This window comes from Perca fluviatilis, chromosome 19 (assembly GCF_010015445.1).
Source record: "Perca fluviatilis chromosome 19, GENO_Pfluv_1.0, whole genome shotgun sequence".
Classification (NCBI taxonomy): domain Eukaryota; kingdom Metazoa; phylum Chordata; class Actinopteri; order Perciformes; family Percidae; genus Perca; species Perca fluviatilis.
Window position 1 is genome coordinate 16877433 of NC_053130.1, and position 18344 is coordinate 16895776.

The 18344-nt window shown below is 40.7% G+C and overlaps 2 protein-coding genes across 3 annotated transcripts; both read right to left on the reverse strand.

Annotated features, from left to right (window-relative positions):
* Positions 1 to 4637: 4637 nt before the first annotated feature.
* On the reverse strand, positions 4638 to 8876 carry lrit2 (leucine-rich repeat, immunoglobulin-like and transmembrane domains 2). Of its 2 annotated transcripts, XM_039783040.1 has the most exons (4): positions 8667 to 8876; positions 7634 to 8424; positions 5521 to 6269; positions 4638 to 5262 (listed from the first exon to the last, which is right to left on the reverse strand). In XM_039783040.1, the coding sequence occupies exons 1-4, from the start codon at positions 8774 to 8776 to the stop codon at positions 5236 to 5238; spliced, it is 1677 nt and encodes a 558-aa protein (XP_039638974.1). In that variant the 5' UTR covers positions 8777 to 8876; the 3' UTR covers positions 4638 to 5235. The 2 variants fall into 2 exon arrangements, with proteins under 2 accessions (XP_039638974.1, XP_039638973.1); XM_039783039.1 differs by having other exon boundaries at positions 4638 to 6269; positions 8667 to 8875.
* A 639-nt stretch (positions 8877 to 9515) lies between these two features.
* lrit1a (leucine-rich repeat, immunoglobulin-like and transmembrane domains 1a) lies at positions 9516 to 14455 on the reverse strand. The gene is made up of 4 exons (XM_039784820.1): positions 14049 to 14455; positions 13100 to 13560; positions 11953 to 12258; positions 9516 to 11628 (listed from the first exon to the last, which is right to left on the reverse strand). The coding sequence occupies exons 1-4, from the start codon at positions 14168 to 14170 to the stop codon at positions 10562 to 10564; spliced, it is 1956 nt and encodes a 651-aa protein (XP_039640754.1). The 5' UTR covers positions 14171 to 14455; the 3' UTR covers positions 9516 to 10561.
* Between the last annotated feature and the right edge of the window lie 3889 nt (positions 14456 to 18344).

An 18344-nucleotide genomic window follows, 5' to 3' on the forward strand; every position in this document is an offset into this window, starting at 1 on the left:
CAGTAGTGAAAGAAGCATTCAGCAATACCACACTATGAACATACTCTATTACAAGCACAGATGTGTCAGTAGCAAGTATCAAAAGTGCTCATAACTGCATGTTAATTTTATTACATGGTAAATTACATAATTACGGATGTAATTATTGAATCAGTACTACAAGATGAAGCTGATCTGCTTTACTTTTAGGTAGTTTAATTAATTAATTTATTTATCATCTTTTGTATAATGATCAAATGCTACATCAAATATTAATCTGGAAATATCTACAGCTGTGGACTTCAGTAAAAAAAAATTAAGTAAAATATAAGTTCCTCAAAATTGTACTTAAGTACAGTACTTGACTATATTGTACTTAGCTACTTTCCATTGGGCAACTGAATTTCAATTTTAGATCAATATGCAAATTGGATTATTGACATTATTATACCTTTTGAAACTTATTTTAGATTTTAACTTACTCAGTTGACAGTGACAGTGTGGCCTATCTGGTCACAGCCAGCAACTGTCCAGGGTTACAACATGCTGAGTCCAGGAGGCTCAGATCATTAGACTGTAGTCTTGAATGCTCTGTGAAAAACACAGAGACAGCTGTGTGACAGCTTAAGACCAACACCTCCTTAATGAGCCTGCAAATGTACTCTAATGCCTCCTTCTGGAGACAGAAGGAGAAGCTGCGGAACAACAGCACTTGGTTGAAAGATAAAGGGTGTAAAACAAGGTTTGAGATCACTGTTCCCAAATCCTCAGTATTGTAAACTTTAGAGCAATATTAAGAACAAAGCAGCGGATCCAAACACTGAATAATAGTAATGTAGAACAACACAAATATGCATATGATGGGAGTTAGAATAAGATCTGTATTACATTTGCTGTTGTTTTTAGTAAAACATCACCAGATGTTCTGAAAATATGTAATATATCATCCTGATACAAGCCCCTTTTGCTCCTCTTAGCTGCAATATCAATGTGAGCACTGGCAATTATGAAGTTACACTAAACCACTCACTGAGTATTTGTGTGGACATCAGTGGCAAACATGCACATTATTTCAAAATTACATAAAACATGACATTTGCAGATTACCCTCTCTAATCCAAGGACCAACTTGTTCATCTTTGTACAATATTTCATCATTGGCTGAAAACCAAAAGTCCATCTGCCCTGATTTAGTTTGGAATGACAAGATGTGTGTGAATGGCATTGGACTTTCTGCAGCCTCTGCTGGCACATTTCACATGTTATGATGACGCAGAGCAGACTCTGGGGATTATTTTTTTTATTTGACAAAGTAAAAACTGCCTCCTGAACCCAGTCATATTATACATACAAATATGTAATGTGATCCCAACAATTCTTGAGGAACAAAACCCAAATTTTAACAACTTTTCAGTGTTGCAAGCTGTTTATGCTCTAAAATGAAATGAGGGAATATGAGGAGCAGCAGCCCAAATGACCATGCATTATGCCATGTAAGAGGCAGCTGGGATTACTGAGGATTACAGAGTTAAAAGTTGCAAAGAGCATTGATGCTTTAGAATGAAAGACACAGGGTTCAAAAAACCCTGTATGTGTTTGAAGCAACAGAGGTGTTAAAAGGTAAATTAAATATTTGCTTTTATGGATAAGAAAACTAAGAAAGACTGTAGACTACAGCATTAATCTTACTGCCAAGGAGATTAGCAGATTTTATGTAGCGTAGTGTTTAAATAGTATGCTGCTTCATGCAGCATTATGTAAGAGAAAATAAGATATATCCAAATAAAGATGAAATTCATGTGTGATCTGTGCTGAAATAGCTGAAATTGAGTTGATGAATGAATGTGTCATACAGAGTGCATAAGGATTACAAAAAAAAGCAGCATCAATCCCCCACCCGCAAATCATATGAACACGCCTGAACAGGCAAGAAAGCAGATGTGTCTGTGCTCCAGAAAATGAGAGCTGCCAATCTCCGCCAGTCGTTTAAAACCCTGATCTTAAGTCAATAGAAGCGGGCCCCAGCAGAGATGAACTGCTTGCATCACAGGAGACGGATGGAGGAGGGGGCTTGTGTGATCTGATCATAAAGTGACTGCAGGAGGGGATATTGGAGAGGATGCCAGTGTTTGGGTATTATGTCAAATGAACAATGCTATTGGCCGAGGCATATCCGAGATGCCATCTGTCTGTGTTGGTCGCCACAGATCATGTGAGACGCATTGGCTGCCATGTGTTGTGTTCGCAGAAGTGGGAGACGTGGAAACGTGACGTACATGTGCAGTGACGCAGAGAGGATTAAACACATGTTAATGAAACTTTACAGTTACAGTTCATATAGAAATATGACTTCATCAAATGACTTCAGTCACTTCAGTGGTAACTAACTGTGATTATCAAATTCAGTCCTTGCAAGTCCCCTGCAAACGGACCATATGCTATAGGGTTTTTTAAGCCTTTAAAGGACAGGTTCACAATTTTTCAAGTCTGTCTTAAATTAGTCTGGATCAACAAAAGTACATTTCCAGGATAAAGCCTGACTGTGGTGCCGTTCTCAAAGTCCCTTTGTTACGGGAAACAACAACAAACTTCAAGCTACAAAGCTATACACTGAAAATGGCAGGTTTTGAAGAAAATTTGCATCATACAATATTGCAGACCTGCTTGGTTCTTTTGGTGAATGATTGTAAAGATAAACAAAGAATATGTTTACGCGTTTACAATCTAACTAGGACGTTTTGGGACAGATTGGTGGGATTGCTGTGAAAGAAATACACATGGCAATAGAGATCAACAGTGATCGCCCACTTTTTTAACAGCTCTGGTTTTGGAAGTGTTTTTCCCATTCAATATCTCCATTGACGTTTCATTAAATGCTTGAGTTTTAAGCCTGGAACCAAGCCAACCAGCTCAGCGATGAATCGTGACCATAAAATATTTGATTCGGTGCAAAATAACCTTTTGAAAACAGCAAAAAGGCAAAGGTACAAGACTGTACAGAAACTATGATAACTTCAATGGTAGAAGCTCGCTCTAGCCGTTCCAGGTTCGGGGGTGCAATAAACATTTCCATGGTAACAGAGCGAGTTCCACCAATCAAAGACGTCGCTGTTACGCTTAGGATTGTGGGTAGTGTAGTATTTTTTTGATTTCATATGGACTTCTCTATCTTCTTCATGAGCAGAAACCTTCGTTTCACAACCTCAGAGCTTGTGGTAAGTCTACCTTGGATGGTTAAGACGTTATGGCTGGTAATCAAAATCCTTATGGAGAAATTAATGGAATTTTTACTTCCGGAATCACTGATGATGAGCTCTATACACTGTTAATAGCAACTTATGTTTAACCGTGTATCCAGCTAATTTATATAGCTTACGTTACTGTATTGTGTGGACAGTTAACTTTATTTAACATTTCTTATTATTATTTGGCATGTGTGGTGTTTTCTTTTGCGGGGTGCAACTGTTCCACCAAAACAAGTTCCTTCCAGAGAATATTTTGCAGAGCCCAATCATTGCTGCGTCTGGAACTTAGCGCAGCCCAGACGATTGTGATTGGTTTAAAGAAATGCATGATTGGTTTAAAGAAATGCAAACAACCAAGGTAAGGTGGAGGGTGGGGGTGTGGTCTTGACCAACTGCCACTTTGCTGTTGATGCCATGATGTCTCTCTCTTTCTCATGGGCGGGCCAAATTCTCTGGGCGTGCAAAGCAGAGAAAGGGCAATCTAATTGGCCCATCTGAGCTTTCATTTTCTCAAAGGCAGAGCAGGATACCCAGGGCTCAGTTTACACCTATTGCCATTTCTAGCCACTGGGGGACCATAGGCTGGCTGGGGGAACTCATATTAATGTAAATAAAACCTCATAAAGTGAAATTTTCATGCCATGGGACCTTTAAAGCAACACTATGTAACTTTTCCCGCTTTGGTCCCCCTACAGGTTGTCTCATTGGAACTACAGCTCACACCAAAAGTTACATAGTGTTGCTTTAAATCAATTGTCAGGTGCCCATATGAAACTGGTTTTACTTACTGTAATCATTCCTCTTGTTCATACTGGCCATTAAGAGACCTCTTTCTAATTCAATGTAAATGATGAAGAACAAAATCCACAGTCCTCATTCTGTGCAAAAATTTATGTTAATATGAGGCTTTAACATCCTGAGTTAGTCAAATCAAGTGGCTATCTTCCAAAGTTACAATCATCCTATGAAATACTTGTGTTTCCCCTGACAGTGTTTCCTTGCTGAGCTGCAGTGGAGGGATTGTAACAAAAAGAGAGCATCTTGTACTAAAAACACTGTCACATACTATCCACGTGATTTGACTAACTCAACTGCTGAGCCTCATTCAAGTTTTAAATAAAGTTTGGAATGCATTTTTGTAACAAAAACTGCATTTTGTCCCCCATCATTAAGTTGGAAAAAAGATTTACATAAAATGCACAGTTTAATTATTAACTATTTAACTATTTAATTCAAAGCCAATTGTAGTGTTACCTTTTTACTATGAACTACATAAAAGACAGTTTGAGGTTTTGTGACTCATAATGTTGCTTCAAAAGAACTATGCCAAAGGCAAATGTCATGTGTGTATGACTGTACACCCCCCCCCCCCCACACACACACACACACACACACACACAAACAAATGCACAATTCCATTTTAAATGAAAAGCTGTAATGAAAGATTTTATATTGTCTATTTACCCAAATCCACTGATAGATGATATGCGTCTTCTTGGTCTTTCAAAGAGCAATAAAATAACTTAACACATATTAGTAACATACTGTATACTAGTTTAAAATACTAGTTTTTAAATTCATTTAAATAAATCTACTGACACAATCACTTAATTATTTCACATAATCACCATCTGGTGTAAGATATTTTCTTGTTGTTCCAGATCCAGTATTATGTTACAGTACAAATATGTCAACTGAATTAACAATGTTGAGCCAAAAGTAAATAGATAAATACATAAAACAACATTAAATTGCTAACAAAGAATTACATAAAGATAAAGTACAAACTTACTACTGAAAGACTTGGTAAAAAATATACTCATCAGAAGCAATTGTGAGCACTCCTACATTTAAATCACAAAGGCTTCACATAAAGCAGCAGTTTAGAATGAGTGATAATTGACATTTAAACATATCATGATAACAAGACAAACATAATTTCAGACAGGAAAATAAACTGCAAACAGTGGTGCAAATCCTTGAATTACACTCTTGACATAATGGTCATCATTCACATCTTTGCATCAAACTCCCCGGCCTAGAACAGAGGAAGAAATGAGATTAAAAACAAGGCAGACAACATGGTCATTCTTCTGAATATTGTACTCATGTGAGTACTAAAGTTTTCTATTATATTTTACAAAAAGAACTGATAAAAGATGAGACACTGGTCTATTATAAGGTCAGTTTCATGTTTTCCCTTGTTGGTTTCACAAATAATTTAATATAGTTCAGCTGTTTGTCTGCTGTAGTCTGCTTTGCCTTTATGTTGTCTGTCCTCTGACCTCCTCCTCACCTTCCTGTCTTCACTTGAATCTTTATTAACTAGGCCCTCGTCGCTGGCGGCCTGCAGGCTGTCGAAGGTGCCCTGCCTCTCCCGCTCCACCCGGGGGGAGCTTCTTTCCCTCTGCCGGTTCTTCCAGGACTCCATGATACCCTCCAGGCAGGTAAACTTAGTGTCAGTGGTGCAGGCAAACATACCTATAGGCACAGCAAGCACCATGGCTAAAACTATCACCACTATATGAATCAGCTTCTCCCTCTGTTCCATCTCAGTAATGTCACTTCCTGTTACAAACACAATACACTGGCCAGGACGTGGTATCTGGTTCTTAAGGGTTACACAGATTTCATATTTGGTAGCAGGCATCAGATCAGAGACGGAGTAAGAGTGAATCCCAGGGCCGATGTAGACCATTTCTTTTTTATCAGTACCTACGTTGCCAAAGTGGATTGTGAACCACGTTTCAGCTGGGCGGTCCAAGGCAGCGTACCACTCAATGGTGATACCACGTACTGTCTGTTTGGCGATGCGGATGTCAATGTAGACGTTTTCACTACTGGCAGCAGGTGGTGGAGCCGGGTTGCCAGGGAGGAGCGATGACTGGGAGCCTTCAGGAGATTGGACGTCCAGGAGGATGCTGACAGAGGAGTTTCCAATGAAGTTGACAGCAGTGCAGGTGTAGACACCACGGTCAGCTGCATGAAGGAAGGGGATCACCAGGAGGGATCTGATGGTGTCTTCGCCCACTCTTTCCTGAGACTCTAAGAGGAAAACAGGGATATCCAATGTTATTTAAAAAGACATGCAAGCTTAGACAATAAAAGTTAGTATGGGAAAACTCATTATCTTAAGATATTTCCACACATCACAAGTTGCAAACAAATTATTCAGGTATCTTTTTCCTCAGAATATAATCTGAGGTGGAAAAAGAAGTCAGTGAATTAAGACACTTCCCACTGCCCATTAAAAAGAAAGTCTAACCCCTACACGCATACAGGGACACAAAAAATTGCGGCACAGACATATACAAGACATCAACAGCTTTAAGATAGATACAAATTGTAGGGCTGAAAGCAACAATTATTTTCATTATCAATTTATCAGCCAATTATTTTCTTTGATCACTAAAATGTCAGAAAATAGAAAACGATGCCACATGTCACAATTTGTGTAAATCTGAGATGATGTAAACAAATTGCTTTTTCTGAGCAACAGTCCAGAACCTAAAGATATTCAATATAATGTAAAATAAGATAAATACGCACAATTGAGAAGTTGAAACTAGAAAATGTTCATCATTTGACTATTTTTTTTCATGTTTGGGGGATTATGTCAGAGTATAAGGACATTGTAATATGTTACTTTTGGGGATAATAGTTACATTGGCCTATAACGTAACTATAAACATTAAGAACTTATTTATTTTAACTAACCAGTATGATGGTGGCGCGCACGGTCGCAGTGGCTCTTGGCTCCCTGACTAGGTGCTCACAATTTCGTTGTATGGGTCTCTGTGCAATGACAATAAAGGTTTATCTATCTCTTATCTTATAAAGCCAGTAGCTACAATGTATAAACCCTTTATAAAGGATGCCTTATTATTGTAGTGTTTTACTCATTGATTTGATGGCTACTTTTACTTCTATTATGAAAATGTGTGACATGGTACAAATCCGTTTAAAAGTATTTTTACTTGTTTTTACTCTTACTTAGTGACAGCTACTCTACCCACCTCTCGTTTCTGTCCAACATGATGAGATAGATGGAGCGGTGGTATAGTAGCAGGATACAGACGCAGCAGCCTGGTTGCTATAAATTTGTTTATGATTACTTGCAGTCATGATCTGCAGTAAGGTTAACTCTAAAGGTTAAGTCAACTTAGTTACACAGCAGCCCGACACGGCTGATATTAGGTAGCCTAGTACACTATAATCTCCAACACTCTTAGTCAACACTGATGGTGTTGTGCAGATTGACAGAATCAGTGGTGATTATTTCGCGGTGGTCCAATATCCAGATTTAGCCCATAGGTCTGCGATTAAAATGCGTTTAAGTATCTAATTTACCACAAGATATCACTCGAGCTAGGCGTGTGGATGACTTATCGTGGATATCACACTCTTACCATGAAATCCTCTGATTATCTTCAGGCCATATGTCCACCACACCGCGGGGTCTGGCCTGGCCTTGGCGAGGCAGCGCAGGGTGATGTTTGCGCCCTGAGGCAGGCTGAGGTTGGAGAAAGGGGTGGTGATGATGGGCTTTACGCACGCCTGCAGCTCTACCTCATGGAAGAACTTGCCCGCCTTAAAGTCCGGCCCTGAGCAGGTCAAGTAGGAGTTCATCAGTATAATTGGGGGGCGCAGGGACCTGATGAATTCCACGAAGCCCTTCAGGCGGCAGTCGCAGAGCCACGCGTTGTCGTGGAGCGCCAGGACGACGTTCGGCCCGAAAGTGGTCGCGTCTCGCTCCTCCGTGCTCTGTAGTTTTTGGTAGAGAGGCCAGTTTATGAAGACTTCCTTCGATATGACCGTAAGCCGATTGAATGATAAGTCTAAGTAAGTCAGACCTGGCAAAAATTTTAACGCATGCTCCGGCAGGACGTCCAGCTGGTTGTGCTTCAGGTCCAGGATCTTGAGGGCTGGCGCGTCCTCGAACGCTGTCCATGGTACTGAACGGAGCTTGTTACCTTGCAGACGGAGCTCTGTTAAGTTCCCCAAACCCTCCAGAGCCTTTGAGTTTATAACTGTGATATCATTAAAGTTCAACCACAAGTTCTCCAAGGCGGGCGTGTTTGAGAATGCCCCTCTGGGTATTTCATTGAAGTGAGATTTTTCTATTCTTATTTTGGTCATATCACCTGGAAGGTTGTCTGGTATGGCCCCGAACGCGTTCTCCTCCATACATATGAGCGACCTATGATTATAGGGAAGAGTTTAAATGAACATTTGGTTACTGTGCAGCCTGATGCTTTATAAAAACAATATACTAGGACCACAAATTAGAGATACAGACTTCAATCTATAGCCCCAAGCTTTTACTATGTACTTTTCACATAGGCCTATGTCTTAATGTGTACACCGTCACCCAATGACACAGTTAGATTAAAAAATAGTTCTGCCTTGGTGAAGCTCGAACTACATGAAATCAGGTCTTACCTTCCATGATGGTCTTCTACACAGCTGCACCCGCTTAAACATTGAGAATACGTTTCATACGCCTGGATGTTGAGCAAAGCTATAACTAGCAGGTAACAAATTCTGTCCATAGTCCGCGAAAATTCCTAAAATTGAGGGCTACATTCGTGCTCAAGACATGTCGAGTGCGTCAGACGAGAGAAGCCTATTACGCTTAATCCCTGACGTACGGCGTAGCCTACTGAACAAGTGGCATCTAATTATTGGTAGAGACATGATTAACACTGGACAGTGTCAGAAGGCCTGATACCTGGTCTGGTACCACTTTCTGATTAGTCAACCTTTATGAATGCGTGTAACTTAACTTTTTCTTAAGGCTTTATAGCTCATTTATATGCCATTAATTACAACAAGTTTTTTGGTTTCCAGTTTGTGAACAATCCCTCTGACTGGTATTTACCCTTCCTATTTGGTATTGAATGTTTTTTCCATAAAATAATTGGTAGAGGGTCTTACCAGTGAATTAAAGAGCTAAAAAGAAAAATGTCCTGCTGGAAAATCTGGAGGAGCATTAGTAAATTATTTTGAAATTAAATAATTAAAATTAATAAATCCATTATAACTTGCAAACTTTTTTCATAAACAGTGACTTATCATTAAGTCTTAGACCACCTGAGACATACACTGAGTTGGCTAATTGTGAACTCATTCCTGTAAATAAGTTTTATCAACTACTATCAAACCAGCCACATTAAGAGTATAAAAAGGGTATAATCTGTGTTACTCTTTTAAAATTGCAGGCTGGAAACCCCAAATGGATCAACATGGTGAAGTGAAAGTACAGATATAAGAACACACAGTACTGCTAACTGGATATGTATAAAAGTTTATTCAACTATTTTCAAATAATTATTGGAATGAATAGATCTACATTTAATGGGGTAGCTAATGATGCCTCTAGGTGGCACGAAACAGGTACATAAAGATATTTCAGTATGTGTCTCATTGCTTGGAATATAAATCATCCAACATTTAATTTTGCATAATTTCCACTCTATTTACATTGTGTCATAGTTCAGTCCTTTCTGTACTTCTCTCCAGCTCCAGCTTTTCTCCATACACCAGAGTGTTGAACCATGCCTATGTGTATATCTTCTCTGAGAACATATGACAGATATATACAGAGGCACAGACTTAACTGTATATGTAAGTGTACATCATCCATAAAGTATATACAAATCATACACATGCTTAGGATATAGACAATGGAGTATTGACCGTTGCGTTTCCTTTAAGTCTGATCAGGTTGCAGAGGTTTCTTCGCTGGGACATGCAAGTGAGATTAAATATAGTTTACAATAATTGTTATGTTCTTTCAGCATTTGACATGTTATCTCTTCCAGGCTTAGTGATAAAAACATTCTTTTATACATAAAAGCATGAGTGTGTTTAAATGTTGTCTTACTATTAATGCATGGATACATGTGAAGTGAGTTTCACTCTATCTGTAAGAAACATGAGATATTCTACAAATATCTGGGAAAAACAAGTTAATTAAAATGTTAAATATTCCTCTAAACTGATATTTCCATTATAGTGCAGCGTGCGAAAGTCCTTTGATAGAAATTGGATCTTTGTGGCGGTGGAGTTGGTGCCATGATCCAGCGAGGAGGGACAGGTGGGGGGGAATCCCATGGTGTGGCCGTACGGGAGCGCGTGGGAGGGGGACTGACGTCAGGATGTTGCTGAGGGTGAGAGTACGGGCAGTGATGAGGATACGAATGTGGATGGGGGTGAGGGTGGGGGTGGGGGTGGGGGTGGGGATGTGAATGGGTATTAGGGGTCGGACTGGGACGTGGATGTGGGTGAGAGCGAGGAAGATGGCGTGGAGCAGAAGCCGGAGCTGGAGCATGACGTCAGCAGAAGTACTCGTTAGGCTGTCCCTCTATCTTAGTTGTGGCCTCAGAGTCCAGGCTGGAGCGGGCCGACAGCAGCCTGTTGGATTCCTCTGGGTTCAGTCTGTTCAAATACTCGCCCTCGAGCCCTTTGGCCTTCGTGCCAGGCGACAGTGTTTCAAAGGTCACATATGAATCTTGGATGTCCTTGGATTTCTTTCCCCAGTACTTCTGAATGCGTCTCTTCAGAGCCCCACAGCACACGATGACAGTGAGAGGGACTGCGATGATACAGGCCACTGTGATCACAATCACATTAATCAGCCTCTGGGTCCCAGTGGCACTGGCTGCTTCATCAGTGGAAAATATGACACACTGCTCCTTCTTGGGGATCAGGCCCCTCACACACACACAGGCAATGTACTTGGTCCTGGGCACCAGCCCATCGATGGTTACTCGGTTCTGCCCCGCCCCAACATTGATCTTCCTCATGTCCCTCTCTCCAAAAACAGCATACAGCACACTAAATGCGGTTGTGTTCTTGGCCTTAGGGGCTCTCCAGTTTAAATAAATTGTATTGTCTGTGTCCCCCACCACCTTTACAGAGCGGACCACCCTGTCCGGGTCCTGCTGCAGCGACGACGTGTTGGCCGCCAGGTTGCTTAGATTAGTCTTCTCCAGATCCAACAGCGCATCTGCATTGGAAGAGGTGGCAGGCCCTGGGGTGGCTCTGTCAGCCAGACTGTAACTGGCTAGTCCAGGATCAGGACTAAAACCAGGTGGTAGGCCTGGATCTAGGGCAGGCAAAGATGAAGGGGTGGAGGTTGGAACCACATATCTGGCCACCAGTTTCTCCTGGTAGGCAGCTTTTCCCATCGGGTTGGGTTTCTTGACTTTGGCTTTCTTGTCGTTGCTGGTTTGGTTCCCCTCTGGTTTTGGTGAGTTAGAGACAACGAGAGAAATGACAGCTTCAGCATTCCCCGCATAGTTAGTGGCCTTGCAGATGTATTTCCCTGAATCCCGATAGGACACAGCTGGGACACTGAGGATGGACCAGGTAATTCCCTCCTTGGAGGTTTCCTGCTGGACTATGGCGGCAGAGAGAGGAGAATATGGACGTTACACAATGGTTACAAAAGGAAAACATAAGAAAAATAAAATAAAATATGTGGCATCTGAGAAATATCCCCTTTCATTGATGCCAAGCAGGTGATTATGCAATGTTGCAATGATCATCAACAGTGTTGCATAGTTCACTGTTGTAGCCACAGCTGTCAGTCAGACTTAAAACCTGACTATCTCCACTGGTAGCTTTCTGTTTAATTAACAGCAGCACACAGTGCAGAGTAAAGCATCTTATCTCAGACACCACATAGAGAAAGACCCTGACATTTAAAGACCTGCTGACTCACCTCTTCCATTAAGGAGTCGCCCATCCGCCTTGCGCCATGTCAGGTCTGGGATTGGGACTCCGATGGTCCCACAGCGGAGCAGCACATTGTTCCCAACAGCACTCCGGACTCGTGCCACAGCTGTGTGGATACGTGGGAGCTGACAGCGGCGCAGCTCTGCATCACTGAACAAGACGCCTGACACGCTCTCCGGAGCTGAACACCGGAGCCTTGTGTCAATGAATGCCACTGAAAGAGTCGGAGACTTCTGGAACTGGATCAGGTCATAAAGCCGACAGTCACACACCCAGGGGTTGTCATGGAGACCTGAGGGTGAGGGTACAAGTGAGGCTACAGGAGTAAGATGAGCGTCCAGCTGTGTGCAAAGTGATAGACCAGCCTGCAGATGGCTGGTGTGGATGTTAATCCTGTAAGAGGATTAACATTTAATTCATAAACTACATCATGACCATGACCACGGCAATGAAGATGATGATGATGATGATGATGATGATGATGATGATGATGATGATGATGATGATGACGATGATGATGATGATGATGATGATGATGATGATGATGATGATGATGATGGTCAAGTGATCAAGGTCAGGTTTAGCTGCCATTTCACCCCCCTGTCCTTGACAAAAGCATCAGCCTTTAGAGCTGACCTCGGAACAGCTGACCTCTGTTCTGAGTATGAGAATGGGTTAAACACAGAAGATAAGCAAGGGTAAAATGAACTTTTCATTTCACAGATAGATAGATAGATAGATAGATAGATAGATAGATAGATAGATAGATAGATAGATAGATATTATAAGTGTTTATAAATGTACAGTATTAGTCTGCAATTATAACTTCTTAGATCTACCTGATGTGTAGATATGGTCTATACATGCTAAATAAGGTGCATTAAAACAAAAGGTTTGGTCTTTGGTTTTCCAAAGCACAAAGTGGCATTTTTTTTAATTAAATACTACCGACCATCCTCTACTGTATATTGAATTTGTGTTGCTTAGCAACTGTTTTGTCCCGCCGCTGTTCAAGAATGTTGCTTTGAGCTAAATTAATTAACACACTTTCCATTGACGCACAGAGTTTAACAGCGCGCTTTTGAATTGAGGCAGACATAAACCATGAGTTAAGGTTTGGTTAAAGTCCTTACCAAGTATCATTTTGGAGCTTTCTGGACCTTGCACTGGTTTCGCCGCCAGCCAGGTGGACAGCACCTCTGCCGGCAGGGTCAGCAGGCTGTTGCTGGACAGATCCAGGTAGGTGAGGTTCTTGATGTAAGTGGTGGCCTCCGCTGGCAGCGAGCTGAGCTGGTTGTTGTGCAAATCGAGAAGTCTGAGACTGGGCATATCCATGAGACATTCCCAGGGAAAGGCGGTGAGGGCATTCCCGTCCAGACGAAGCTCTTCCAGGTTAAGCAGTCCCCGGAAACTGTCCGGGCTCAAAGCGGACAGCGTGTTGAAAGACATCCACAGGAATTCCAGACTGGAGAGGTAGTTGAAGGCTTCGCTTGGTATCCGCTGGATGGCTGTCTTCTCAATTCGCAGCTTGGACGTGTCAACAGGAAACCCGACAGGCACAAGAGATATCTCGGGATCATTGCAAATCACGCTCCTAAAAAGGAGACATCATAGGTGGATTTCTGTTTTACCTCCAAATCATCCTTCACAAATTACGCATTTAAGGAAAGATTGTTCAAAGTAAATATAAAAAAAAAAATATGATTACAAATTAGCATTACAGTCTAAGATTACTGTTTTGAAGAGGATACAAAAAAATATGTGGTTATTTCACAAGCACCAACACTGGTGTGGCTAATAATTCTGAAAACAAATACTGATGTCCCAATCTATCCTAACTCACATAAAAAGCATACATGAGGAGGTTGAAAGTGCCTTTGAGAGATAATCCTGCATTAAATAAAATTGGACCGACATGCACTCCCTATATTATCTTTTGTAGGCTACACGTGTTTACCTATGCTGTCCTCATTTGAGGACTCGACCTGTCCGTCTGAAAAGATGCGTCTGTGCGCACAAACCAGAGCACATTATAGTGTGTTTTTGATATAAAATCATTTTCATTTTGAACATCTTGCTTACCTGGCCTTTGATCCATCACTCAGGTTGTGGTAAAAACAGCTGCACTGCGACGGGCAGGAGCTCACTGGGGAGAGAAATTCACCTGTGGCCACGTAGAGCCCCATGAGCAGGACGAGGAACATTTTGGCCCAGTTTTACGCATACGCAGCTTGCCTACATGCGCCCAGTTTAAGTCAAACAGACTTGCTTTTTTCTCTCATTTACAGGAATATCATCCGCATGGCTTTGTCCCACCGCTTCGCTGTCCCATAGTGATCCGACTGATATGAGTCCCGAGATAAAAAGGATAGTCAAGGATTAGCGAAAGGACTGGCGTTCTTTTCATTTGGATGCGTATTGCATCCCGGAATCCGATAGGCTGCGCAGAGACGTCCCTATTTATTATCACAGAAAAACACTTCCGAAATGGTCATAATCCACTGATGTTTGGATTTTTCTTTCCCTCAAATGTAGCTTGTTCATTTGAGCTCTGTCGTGACAGTTAATCTGTAAGTGGACAGCACATGTTTTACCACAAGGTGGCCCCTATAACTTGTGGCTCCTACCTTGGGGCCTTTGTATGGGATTAGTTTTGTGACTTTAATTCCAAGCAAAACTTCTCAAGTATCAAACAAAAAACACTAACTCAAGCAAAAAAACTGTCACCTCAAAGGTAAAACTTAAAACTTGCAAACAAAACATTTGTGTAGTTGGAAACTATTGGTCTTTTATTTGTTTGATATTATGTCCTTTTGTTTACAGTTCCCTCTGCTTCTTTCTCAATGATCAGTCTTTTGCTCTCTCCATCACGTTTGCAGTCATGCTCCCAGCTTTCTCGTTTGCGCTCCCTGACTTTTTGCTTGCGATTCTGACACAAACATCTCGCGTGGGCGGGTCTTACAGGGGTGCGTCCCCATTGGCTAATGAGAGTTAAGGGGAAAGTTTGAGTGACAGCTCAGCCTCAGTGCAGGTAAACTAACGTTAGAGACTCAGAGTCTGGTCTGGAGGACACACAAGCTACTCCACAGGGGATTCCTACAAGATTAATAAAGTGTAAGTATTATTAATATATATATTATCTGTGATCTACGTTGCAAGCATGGTTACTAGACATTTGTTGTTTCGTTGTGTTAAGTGACTAGCTAGCTAGCTAGTAAAGCTTTTTTAAGTTAGCATTTAACATTAGCTATAGGCTACTGCTAACGTTATCTAAAACTTGTAGCTAGCCACCGGCTACCTTACTGAGCTAATAATTTACCATGTGAATCATGTATTCTTCGTGACGCCTTACTCAATGGAGCTGTATTAATTATCGTCTTCTCTCTATAGAGACTTGCAGGACCCGAGCAGAGCTACGATGCTCTCCCATGTAACCTTAGGTTAGTAACGTAGCTATATTATGGTCTATTAGGAAAAATTATTATCCAGCTAACTACTAATTGTTGTGGTTGCTATTGGCCTGATAATACACAATGCTAGGGTATTGGTTAAGTTGTACAATGTAGAAGCTGTGAATGTAATGTATTATATCTAGAGGTTGACACATACTGTACAGTACAAATGCAGTGTTAGCACTGCTTAACTGGTTCATCTTTATAGTTTTGTGCTCATCTGTACTTTCCTAGTTATGACAAAGACTGGCTATTCTAACTCTAATTACATGTCTTCTGTTGCATTTGCAAGCAGGTCAGCCTAAGGAAAATGTTCATAGTGTTTTTAAAGCCTACACATTTGCTAATGGCTACTTAAAAGCAAGTTATTTTAATTGTAAATCACACAACTTTGGAAGCCTCAGTTATCAGTAAGAACTTTGTTACCATTTGATTTGTGTAAGAAACTTTGTTATAATTTTCTATCACAGCTCACATCCGGCAGCAGGCAGTCCAACCAGGAGGACGTGGAGCAGCAGAGGGAGAGGAGCCTTTAGTCTCTGTGGAGGAAACACTGTGTGCGAAGGCTTCAAACAGCCAGGGTATAGACCAATAGTGTATGTATTGATCATATTTTGCTCAGATACTCAGTTACTTACAATAACCTTTTTTCTTAAGTTTTCATTGGTGTACTTGTAGTTTCTTAGTCCATTGTATGGCAATATATATCCTACAACAGTATACTGTCCTGTAATTTAATTTGTGTTTACATTGTCTTACTGTAATTATATTTTAAAATGCACATAATATATAAAAAAAATTTTTACATTCACCCTTGTCTGTTTGGTTCATTATATAAAACAGGAAATAAGGTTGAGACTATTATAATGTTTTATTTTTAGTCCAATATAAAACTTCACATACATAATGGATATTTGAACATATTTAGCTGGGGCTCCGGTGGTAGAAGAAGCTGGAACTCAGTGTCAGTCATTATTTGCAGTACATCACAGGTCAGGGTCAGTTTTTCATCACCAACAATACACAAACATACTGAGTAATTGGGTTATGTATATATTTCACATATTCAGTTTCACCTAAGGCAAGCTGTATTTCTCTGCTGACTTGTGTCTGCAACAACACTTCTGAGGGTGATGCAGGAATATCACACACAACTCCTGGATGCCTGGGATCATCTGGTCTCCTGAGCTCACTGATGGCCCACCGCTCCAGTCTGGACGACAGCCTTTTCTGCAGGACAGTTCTCTGAAGGGCTGGGATGTGGCTGTAGTCCTTCACTTCCTTGACTTCTTATTGTAAAGCTTGAAGTACCTTATTGGATGATAAAAAAGTGTTTGAAATTAGCTCAATAATAAATAATTGTAATAAAGCCTGCACTCTAGAAACATTTTTCTAGCTTTCTGAACACTACTGGAACACTTATTTCTGGAATATTATTGATCACACTTTCTAGATTCCTACCTCCACGTTGACTACATGCGTAAAGTAAGATATGGCCAGCCACCAGGACACATGCACATCACATCAAACCATAAGGATCACTAAGCAAAGTATTTGTCAAGGGCCTGGTGTGTTAGTTAAAGTAAATAGTTTGGACAGTAGTAACACTATGCATTAATTCTAAATATTGTTGACATTTACAGCGCTAAAAAATACAAAAAATACGTCCGTTATCTACGACGCTGAAGTTGGCATCCGATTCGCAGCTTCCGATTCGGCAGTTAAGGGGAAATTTAAGGGAAACTTAAAACTGTCCGATTCAGCAGGGAAACACGATTTACATTGCTGATCCTCCGTTTTTTTAACCTATTACTGTATTGAATGAGTGTTAGTCATTACGATAAATTATTAATTATCTCTAAAACACACTTTTAGATTTGTGAAAGCTTTATTGTCTTTATGAGAACACAATAAAAGTAGGTTTCACCGTTTTTTTTCATATTTAGACCACATTGGACCAGGTCTAGATCCAAAACCGCAATACCTAGACTTGTCAAACCTGGACTAAATTATCCCAGAGAGCCTAAGGAGTCTTAAAAACACAGTTTGAGATTTGTGAAAGCTTCATTCTATTTGTGAAAATGCAGTAAAGGGAGATTATACTGTTTTTTTTACACATAGACCACATTGGACCAGGTCCAGATCCAAAACCGCAATACCTAGACTTGTCAAACCTGGACTAAATTATCCCGGAGAGCCTAAGGAGTCTTAAAAACACAGTTTGAGATTTGTGAAAGCTTCATTCTATTTGTGAAAATGCAATAAAGGGAGATTATACTGTTTTTTGCATATGTAGACCACATCAGACCAGGTCTAGATCCAAAACTGCAATACCTAGACTTGTCAAACCTGGACTAAATTATCCCAGAGAGCCTAAGGAGTCTTAAAAACACAGTTTGAGATTTGTGAAAGCTTCATTCTATTTGTGAAAATGCAATAAAGGGAGATTATACTGTTTTTTTTACACATAGACCACATTGGACCAGGTCCAGATCCAAAACCGCAATACCTAGACTTGTCAAACCTGGACTAAATTATCCCAGAGAGCCTAAGGAGTCTTAAAAACACAGTTTGAGATTTGTGAAAGCTTCATTCTATTTGTGAAAATGCAATAAAGGGAGATTATACTGTTTTTTTTACACATAGACCACATTGGACCAGGTCCAGATCCAAAACCGCCAACCACTTGTCAAAACTGGACAAGAATTATTCCAGAGAGGCTAACGAGTCTTAAATACATTTTTCAGATTAGTAATGCTTTTATAGCAGGTCTGCTGTTGCTAGTTGACATTCAACGTATAAGTCCACGTCTCTCCATGTCATTTCTTATCTCCATGAGCAGGTCTTCCTTCTCACTTCAAAAGAAAAGTAGAAACAGTTATTTTTACCTTTTGGAAAACAATCAAAATATCTTCAAAGATTTGCC

What these genes read in the sequence shown, in the direction of transcription:
- lrit2 (XM_039783039.1), bottom strand. Translation starts at nt 8,776, where the DNA reads ATGGACAGAATTTGTTACCTGCTAGTTATAGCTTTGCTCAACATCCAG. An exon ending in GTAGAAGACCATCATGGAAG is followed by an intron (nt 8,425 to 8,666) that starts GTAAGACCTGAT and finishes CTATAATCATAG; the next exon opens with GTCGCTCATATGTATGGAGG. An exon ending in GATAATCAGAGGATTTCATG is followed by an intron (nt 6,270 to 7,633) that starts GTAAGAGTGTGA and finishes TTTTCCTCTTAG; the next exon opens with AGTCTCAGGAAAGAGTGGGC.
- lrit1a (XM_039784820.1), bottom strand. Translation starts at nt 14,170, where the DNA reads ATGTTCCTCGTCCTGCTCATGGGGCTCTACGTGGCCACAGGTGAATTT. An exon ending in AAGCTCCAAAATGATACTTG is followed by an intron (nt 12,259 to 13,099) that starts GTAAGGACTTTA and finishes CCTCACCCTCAG; the next exon opens with GTCTCCATGACAACCCCTGG. An exon ending in GCGACTCCTTAATGGAAGAG is followed by an intron (nt 11,629 to 11,952) that starts GTGAGTCAGCAG and finishes CTGCCGCCATAG; the next exon opens with TCCAGCAGGAAACCTCCAAG.